We start from the raw sequence: 9899 nt of genomic DNA, 5'->3' as shown, positions 1-9899 counted from the left end.
GTGATTTTGTCCACAGTTCTGTGGATACCGATTTAAATCACTCCTTACTTTGAGCAAAAACGAAGAGTGAAAAACTAAGTGACGTCATTGTTCAAGGACAGTATCACTCACTTCAGAACAAAAAAGTCAGAGGATGAGAGCGAGAAAGAGAGGAATAAAAGGATAAGAGAGAGAGAGAGGAATTCTGTGTGAAAAACCCCAGACAGGAATAAATAAATAAAGAATCAAATGTCAACAAGTGTCTGAAATGGAAACCGAGTAAGAGTGTAATAGAAAGGTGAAATGGCTAAAAGTCATAGAAAAACTATTCATAAAAAGTCATAAAAAACTATATTTAAAAAAAAAAGATTATGAGTGAGAGAAAGAGAGACGTGCTGGCCCCTCAGAGGCCTGATAAAACGTAGTGCGCATGACTTCACTTCCCAGCAGTGAGGCCTGAAAGCGTACAGGGGAGGGAGCAGGCCTGCACAATTTTCCATCCCAGTTCACTATTTTATCGGCTGGGAATTTTTTCCTGTGACCCTTCTTGAGGAATACAAAAAAAGGAGGGGCCTGATCTTGACCCTTGACTCCTCAGCTGGTTCTCTCTCTCACCCTCTCTTGCTCTCGCTGTCAAAAATAGCTAAAGACTTTACGATTTTTTCAGCACGTCATATGGGTTAGATTACATCTCTAAACTCTTCCAAAGAAGCAGGATTCCTGATAAGCATGAGTCATGTTGTCTACTCATCTACTAAGAGGTCAAACATTGATCCCCATATGGATATCTAAGGGATTTGCTTAAGTTGAATGAGAGTTGTGATAGAGGTTGGGTTAATTTCAAAGTTCCTAATTTGCAGCCTAATCTTCCATCAATAAGAGAGCAATAACACTGCAGAGTAATAGGGACCCATGTGGAAGTCTTAGCAATCAAGCAGTGCTCAGGCATTTACCTACTCCAAACCTCACTTAACAGATTCACATTTCATTGCCATGCATCTGGAGTTTTTAAACATTTTTGAACATTTGAACCATTTTTGGCAGGCTTCATATGCCTGACTCATGCACAAACATAAACATATTCATGTCTTTCACTTGCCATTGTTTTTTTAGTCACTTTTTTTATTTGGATATTTTTTTTGTTTGTTACTGCTACGTCTCGCATCTGTGCTGGATTTGAATAGGAAGGCTCATGATGCAGTGAGTACATACAATATGTGTATTTAATGCAGATGAACCTGCTACAATTGAATATAGCCTGAAGCCATTCACACACATTTAGCTTTCTCCATAATCCTTCACACATTACCTGTGGAGAATTTGTTTAATTTATTCATTCATTCATTCATTCATTCATTCATTCATTCATTCATTCATTCTTCTTCAGCACTCGCTTTATCTATTTCGAGGTTGTGGTAAATCCAAATCCTATGATGGGAACACTGGACCCTCATTGACAATGTGCTGCTTTAGCATAAATAGTCCAACTATTGGCATGATTTGGGTGGAGGGAGAGATCCAGAGGAAACCATGAGAACATTGGGAGAACATGTGAAACTCCAAGCAGACAGTAACCTGAGCTCAGAATCAAACTGGGAACTCTGGAGCTGTGAGAATGTAAATGTTCCTAGTATACTTATTTGAATATAACCTGATTATATATGACTGCCTTTTTCAAAAGCAACAACCCTATCTAAAATTGAGAAATCTGGACCTGCATTGTCTTTTTTGAGCAATAAGCTAGATATCAAAAGATATAATTTATGCACTAATAGCACTTACTGACATACTGTAAATGTCATATGAATCAGATTTCATCCCATGAATTCCACATTCAATGTGCTAACATAATACACTGTTCGTGAGAACATACTGGTTTCTTGCACCTATTTATACATTTTATTACCAGAATAGTTCACTGGGTTTAGTCTTAATGGTTCTTCTCTTCTTTGCCACTCTTAAGTGGAACATTAATAAAATTGTGCTCAGAGGTCTGGCTGCTTTCAGCCATATTTAGAAGTACATCCCATCTCCAAAGTGTCCTCAGAGTTCCTGAAAGATACTGAGAGGAGACACTGTGTATCTGTGAGCTATTTCACAGGCCAAAAACAACCTTCCCATGGTAACAGCTGGTCTCTGCAGGGGCTGACCACAATAACAGTGAAAAGACACTGAGGGGATTGGGGGTGGAGTGTGTGTGTGTGTGTGTGTGTGTGTGTGTGTGTGTGTGTGTGTGTGTGTGTGTGTGTGTGTGTTGTAAAAAAACATGATTGGATTACACAAAGAAACAGGCCTTGAGTTTTTTCCATGCTCAGGACATAATGGGTGATTAAGCTTAAGAGTGCAAGATGATCACATGGACTCTGCTTTCACACCAATGCCCAAGCAGGAGAGGAGATTTCATCCCAAACCCAAGCAGATATTAACATTGGGATAGGATGACTGCAAGAAGTAAAAACAAGCAGCCTCACACACCCACAAAAGTATATGATGTGTTGAGGGCAGAGCAGTGAACAAGAGTTAATGAGGTTAGTGAGGTCAAATTAGGTCTAAACCATTGCAAATATTTATGGGATACAATGGCTGGTAATTATAGAAATGGCCCACTAACTACAAATGGTGAACAAATGCTTTCAGCAAAGTATTAGGTCATCTGGTAAAGGCAAAGAAAACATAATTATTGTGCACACCCAACCGCAAGCCCAACTATTTGTGCCTGGATCCGACCAGCATCTCAGATCTCTCCACCATAATGAAATGTGATCTAATACTTTAAGCATACTCTCATTTCCACAGTCAATATCCAATGCTAAATTTCCTGCTGGGTCCAAGAAAAGCTTTAGCTACCCATTACAAAACACTAATTCAGTCATTAGCGATTTTCCCAGAACTTAGATGCATGTCAGTGAACTTACAGGTGCATGTGCTGGCAGTGCGCCCTAGACTGCCCGGCTTTGGAAACAAAACAATCTCTCCCTGGCCACACGTTGACTTTTATTACAGACTCCCTTCTGCTCCCAGTGTGAGCCAGGCCTGTTTGTTTTTCCTCCCCATCTGTAATTAAGTCAGAGCGACATTCTCTCTCACTGAGAAAGAGATGAGCTGAAGACCACAAACGTTTTAGTGAAGCCGGCTTCATGAACTCACTAACACCACTCAAGGGGGTTGATTCCAGTGGAGCTGGCCTTTCCAGGGTCTTAACTCCAAACAAAACAGTCTATTATGGACTTGTTCTAAAAATGTCAATTGACTAAATGGAAACTGACGGACGCAATAGCAGGATGAGAGCCTTGCTGATGTAATGCAAACTTTTCAGTTTTCCATCCTTAAGCTGTATTTGAGGTGTTACCAGAGGAGCTGTTTCCACTTTACTCATTTTAGCACTGTGGTGAGTGGCCAAATACTGACCCGTTGCTGTTCCTACTGCTGACCCCCCAGGCATGTTTGTTGCCACAGATCCTTTCGTCTGAGGCGGTCATCTGCAGTTCCTTGTACATTTGTATTCCACACTCAAATGGCTATTCATCAATAACCAGTGTTAAAGTGCAATGGTAAGAATCCAGTATACACTGGAGAGTATGATTTTCAGTATTAACAGGAAACAACTGACTTCACTGAAGATAAGTGATAGCTTAGTGAACAGATATCAGTCATGTTGCCGAGGGGAAATGTACTGGGAGGCACTGAGGAACAGCTGTCATTCCTAACTGAAGTGTTTATAGTGTGGTACCTAACAGGGTATCGGGGGCGCAATACGACTACTTCATACTGCAGAGATGAGGATTTAACCAAGCATATGCCAGGATACCTCAAAGGTCTTCAAGCAGGCCATTGGAGTCATGTTACAGCCAAAATTAAGAGAGAACAGCAGCATGTCCTAATCATCTCTTGCACATAGCTGTTTCATCTAAAAGCTCTGGGGTTTACTAATGTGGAAAATTATATGATTCATATAGCAATATACAATTTATAGCACACAGTGGTTTGAAGATCCTCTCTAAAAATTCTGTGAATGTAAGATATCGTGCCTCAACAAAGTCAAAGAAGATAAACAATTCAACAAGAAATGAACTCAGAGTAGACAATAACTTTACATTTATTTTTTTTATTTTATTTATGAATCATTATTATCACCATCATTTATGAATATTATTAATAACAACAATGTAAGTTCCAACGGCTGAATAATTTGAGTATCTTAAAGAAAACCTGATTCATAAACTGTTTAATTCTGCAGTATTTTTAATAATGCCAGAGCCAAAGACATCACAAACAAAAACTAATTAATCCCAACATCTCTTCTAATTATCAGTATTTTATTATTTATCACTATGTGCACACACTTATAAAAACATCAGCTTGGCAACTGTCTTGCAATTTGCTTCAGAAGACTTTGTTATTCCACACATATGGCTCCATTAGTGAGTGTAAATAGCCTCATAAACCATGAGATCAGACACTCTAGTTCACAAGAACCTCTTAGATTTTCCAGTGATACAGCAGGTACAGCAGGGGAGGTGGAAGGAGTGGGGAGGAGGAAGAGGTAGAGCGAGGGATATGGTGTTGTCTGTCTCCATGGAGTGGAGCTATGATTCCTTTGGCATGGGCTCTCACAACCTCTGCACACAGGAGACACTATGTAAACACACAATGTAAACAGACACATGGCAAACATCTGCACTTATAACTCTACACACACACACACACACACACACACACACACACACACATACACATTTTGCTACTTGTGTGGTCTGCCCAGGAAAATCTTCATATGCGTTTTTTTTTTTATTTTTTTATTTGCACTGATTATGAGAATAAATAATTCTTAAAATCGTGACAGTAATTTAGACTGATTTAGTAACTTAGAACCTTAGCAAGCTTTCTGTTTTCAAATGTATTTTTGTCAGCATTAGGCAAATATCCTCACGTTAGTCTTAAACAAAGTGATTATTTTTATATATTCCTTTCACTATAGGAACATTTGATTCTCAGTATGCTTTAAACATGCACACCTGTGACTAGATCATTTGTGCTATGTCTACATCTAAAAGTAACTCTAACCTAAACCGCAGTAACTAGAAGGAAGTCTTTCCATAAGAAGAACAAACAAACAAACAAAAAAAAACTTTCCTCATTTGAAACCATACAAATTTGGTCTGCACTACGATGCCCCACTCACATCTAGACACACAACATTAAGGAAGTTTCACTCACCTTGTATCTTCTTGCTGTGACAGAGAAAAAAAATACCACATTTTCATATTGTATTCTCATTAATTAGTACAATTATATTGGAATAATCACTTCTGATTCAGTTATTTCATTCTGATTGAACAGTACATTGAACAATGAATGTAAATAAAAATATAATACAATAATAAAACCTTTTGAATCACCAGAGATAGTAAGACATTCAGAGAATACTCTGAATTTCAGAAATAATCGAGGATAAGGCTTTTTAAATATATTCTAACCCCCCCCCCCCCCCCCCCCCCGCAAAAAAAAAAAAAAACGTTCATGGATCCTCATTAGTACATATTTATTTCACTATTAAAAAAATTAAGCACAGAGGTGGAGACAGACCAAACTTAAGCAGCTTAAGCAGTGAGAGACGTATTAGATCGACATGCTCTAGACCTTATCCAGGTCTCAGTGATTTTTAGCTTCCTTATAGCCCTTCACGAGGTTTATATATATTTGGCTTTATATGTATTCGTTTATGTAAATATATGCAGTACATTTAGTGTGTACATGTAAATACTTTATATTTATATATAATTCCATGAAGCCTCTTTATAATTATTGTTATATTTTTTTTAAATAATTACTTTATTATTTTTTTTTACCTTATTTAATGTTGTCTGTCAGTACAACGGTTATATAAATAATCAACAGATGTAGTTTTTTTGTATCCATCATGTCTTGCATGTCCTCATATGTGTTAGAGGTCCTACCCTTCAAAATGAGAATTTTTTTAGTCCCTAATGGCCACTAGAGCACTTTTGTTAGACCACAAAAGTGAGGATATTTAGTTATTTCCTGCTTTAACCATTGTTTGACACTGATATCCTGAGCTTTTTATTTTATTTTATATTATTTTTATTTTTTACAATGTTTTAGCGCATTCAGAATGAAAGCTTTTTAACTGCAAACAGTCCACATGAGTGCCTGGTGATGGGATCTGAAATCAGTGGGATGATCCATTGTTTTTCCTTCCTTTAAAGTGCACCGTGGGCCTTTTATTTGGATACTAGATATGCTCTTTGCACTACATTTTTGGACATTACACAAATGATTTTAAATCCGTACAAACAATATTTGTTGTGAGATAGCGCTAGTTAGTTTTTTCTCCATTATTAAATGTACAATTAGAATCCATTTGACATTATATACAGCCATAACATCTGTGGCTGTGGTGTATTGGAATTTTTCCCCTCTATGCCAAAATCATGTAGACCCAAATTCAAAACCATATTTATATATTAATATAAAAAAAATTATTAATATAACATCATTTCAGATAAAAATCTCTTACCAGTAATAAACTGAGGCACCAGCCATAGGAGAATTCCTATCATGACAATTATGAATCCAAACACTAAGAGGTACCACAGTGTGGAGTCTTGCTCTAAACAGTGAGAAATAGAAAAAATTACAGAAAGATATCCAGTATATCCAAATGTGACATTTAAGGATCTTACACCTTGTCTGCCATCTAGTGGTAGACAAGTGGTAGTGGTAGTGGTACTTTAGGGGGTTTCCAATAGGGCAAGTTCCATTTTGTTTTCCAGTTTAATAAATGCAGGTTAATTATCTGGTGAGTGTAAGTGTTGAGTCTACCTGTGACAATGAGCGTGAAACTCTTGCGGATCGGTGTGCGCAGAGATTGATGTTGCACACGGCATGTGTACTTGTACCCAGAATCCTCAAGGTCAGGGTTGAGCAGGAAGAAGGCTGAGAGTGAGTATGTACCATCCTGATTGTGGCGGTGGCTGGAGTACAGAACATTTTTCATAACCTCAGGCAGGAGGCCAGATTTCACAGACTCTCGCAGCCAGTCAATGGTCACATCGAGTGGGTAGTAACCCTGAGTGTCACACACCACCTTCTGCTCCTGACCCAGGGTTAAAGACAAGGTTGATCCCACATTCATTGTTACACGCGGTGGTTCTGTTGGGACGTAACAGACAGAAACAAAAGCAGACAGTTACAATAAGAAGCAACAATAGGTTGTTGATTAATGGATAAAAAATTTAGATAGCAGTAGTTGCCCTTAGCAATTATAGTTGTTCATTTTGCTCAGATTTCATATAAAGCAGTTTATATAATGATCATGTTTTAAATTATGTAGCAGCCTACAAAAATCTTTACATGGTGAAACTTTCTACAACGTATAGTAATCTCTGAAATCCAGTAATATTTTGGACTGACTGATTATACCACACTGAATGTTTATAACTCTTAAATTGACTCCTAACATAACTTTACAGAAAGATAACAAGACAGGATAACAAAGTACAAGTCATTATATGTTATTTTGGTAAAAGTACAATGTATGGTCAAAAGTATTCAGGCACTTGACAATCACACCTGAATGTGCCTTTTCTTAAACCATGGGCATTAAGGAGGTATTTAGAGCTATTTATGGGCATTAATAGCTGGTGTATATAATAGCTGCTGCTCTTCTGGGAAGGCTTTCCACTAGATTTGGAGTGTGTTCATTAAGCCCCAAGCGCATTAGTGAGGTCAGGCACAGAAGCTGACTGAGGAGGTCTGGGTTACAGTAAGTGTTCCAGTTCACCCCAAAGGTGTTCAATAGGGTTGATGTCAGGGCTCAGGACACCTGAGTTCTTCCACACTGACCTTGGTAAAATGTGGCCAAAATGAGCATTTAAGCTCATAAGATTTGGCTCATAAACCTTTGGTCACTAATACAGAGCCTTAGCTGCTAATCTATAATTATCCTTCCACATTAATAACCAATAATTTAACACTCTGTTTCTATTGCTTTGTAAAACTATGCTTGAGTGTCCTACCTTGAATGTTGAGAACAATGTCACTGTTGTAGTGGAGAGGTGGGATGGACACCGAACATGTGTATGTGCCCTCGCTTTTCTGCTTAGTGAGTGGTATTTTCAGAGAGGCATCTCCTGCTGCAAGAGTTTTCACAGACACTCCGCTGCCTTCATGCTTGCCTGTGCGGCTCGAGTAGCTGAAAAGTTTGGTGCGATCGCCACGCCGTTGCAGCATCCACTCCACTGTCACACTTGCCTGCCTGTGGTCCACAGCGAACTGACAGTGCAGGGTCTGCTCCTTCATGAGACCCACATGAATGACAGGTGTGCGTGTCAGGACAACCATCGTAGCTGTTTCAACAGTAAAGAAGGCAAAGCTAATATTATGCAGTAGAGGAACATAATACCATACAACAAAAACCCTGCTAATCAATCTATTAGATTAATAGTGTGCTCATGATTACCTGTAGAGGTCAAAAGCTCTCTGTCTCCAATTTGAATCTTCTGAATGCTTTCCTGTGCAGGTGTGTGTCTGAGAAAGGTGGTGAGGTGAAACAAGCCCTGACGGAGAATACATGTGAACCAGACATCATGTTCCTGTGCACCAAAACCAGGCCAGCGCATTACAATCTCTTTAGTGTTATATCTCTGGATCTCACATTCCAGCAAGTCCTTGTCACCTTCCACATAATGCCTCATATCCACCTTTGATGCTACATAAAAAAATACAATAACACATTTGTTAGTCCATCTATGACCCATTGAAATGGTTCTAAAAGTTGCTAATTAAAGGTCTGCTAATTATGTACTCACTTGTGACAAGGAAAGTGATAGCATTGGGGTTTATAGGACTATCTCCTGAATTCCCAAACTGCAGTCCTGCACTTCGATGGTAAAACTTAATGTCTTTATGCCCCTCATCATTTAGTTGTTCTGTCTCATCCAGAAATACACATGGCAGCCACTGGACATCATATAACCTCTGAGTTCCATATACACCTGCTTACACAGAAAATGTCTTTAAACAAAATGTCACTGTAGGTTCGAGCTGGAGATCAAAATAACATTACTTGAGTTTAGCGTAATTAAAACCAGAACAAACATTACTGCAGCTCATCAGCACACATACACACACTCACACACATACACACACACAAACACACTCATACACCCACTACAAATAATTAAGTGAGGCCAATCTGCCTACCACTTATGTTGTTGGACTGGGTGGGGAACCCTCCAAGCGTGGGGAGAACATGCAAACACTAACCTACTAAGCCACTTTGCCCCCTGCTACTCATAATGTATTAAACGTTATGATTAAAATGCATTCAATTTCTAAACTAAAGGCAAGACCCTACAGACATAAATACAAATTGTGGTCATGTCTAAAATAGAAATGCCAGCAGTAATATGTCTACTTCACAACCAATTTATTATCTTAATCAGCCTAGTGGTTAAGGCATTGTTAAGGCTACTAATCGGAAGGTTGCGAGTTCAATCCCAGGTCCACCAAGCTGCCACTGTTGGGCCCCTGAGCAAGGCCCCTAAGTCACTCTGAATAAGAGCGTCTGCACAATGCAGGAAATGTAATCGTAGCACTTTAATGCAAACAAGTACAAATAATTTTTTTCTTTTATTGTTAAACACGTTTTGATCATTTCTATCCCTATTTAGAAGACGATTAAAGAGGAATTTCTCAAAATGTTCATCATTATTATTGTTTTAATGATTGAAAACAATGCAGTTGTATTGTCTTGATGAAATGACAAATAAATAAATACCATTCTAACAATATTTTTTATTATAATCGTCTTCAATCGAAATAATCTCAGCTGTCAAACGGCTTACAGGAGGTGGACTAGAAATGACTATTTCCTGGTTAGTGGACCATTAGTTTTA

General features: G+C 38.4%; 1 protein-coding gene across 2 annotated transcripts in view; it reads right to left on the bottom strand.

Moving 5' to 3' along the window:
- Positions 1-4068: 4068 nt before the first annotated feature.
- dhrs13b.2 (dehydrogenase/reductase (SDR family) member 13b.2) overlaps positions 4069-9899 on the bottom strand; it is a 6203-nt gene continuing 372 nt past the window's right edge. Inside the window, exons 2-8 of one of the 2 annotated variants that reach the window (XM_060888470.1) lie at positions 8811-8996; positions 8462-8710; positions 8019-8348; positions 6823-7152; positions 6518-6610; positions 5197-5210; positions 4456-4598 (exon numbers count right to left, since the gene is read on the bottom strand). In XM_060888470.1, coding sequence (XP_060744453.1) covers positions 4590-4598; positions 5197-5210; positions 6518-6610; positions 6823-7152; positions 8019-8348; positions 8462-8710; positions 8811-8996 — 1211 coding nt within the window. In that variant the 3' untranslated portion in view covers positions 4456-4589. Of the gene's footprint in view, positions 4599-5196; positions 5211-6517; positions 6611-6822; positions 7153-8018; positions 8349-8461; positions 8711-8810; positions 8997-9899 lie in introns of both variants that reach the window. The other variant, XM_060888469.1, reaches the window with a different exon arrangement.

The sequence above is a fragment of the Tachysurus vachellii genome, chromosome 15, assembly GCF_030014155.1.
Source record: "Tachysurus vachellii isolate PV-2020 chromosome 15, HZAU_Pvac_v1, whole genome shotgun sequence".
Classification (NCBI taxonomy): Eukaryota; Metazoa; Chordata; class Actinopteri; order Siluriformes; family Bagridae; genus Tachysurus; species Tachysurus vachellii.
The sequence above is the reverse complement of the archived record's forward strand: the minus strand, read 5'-3'. Positions and strand labels throughout refer to the sequence as shown.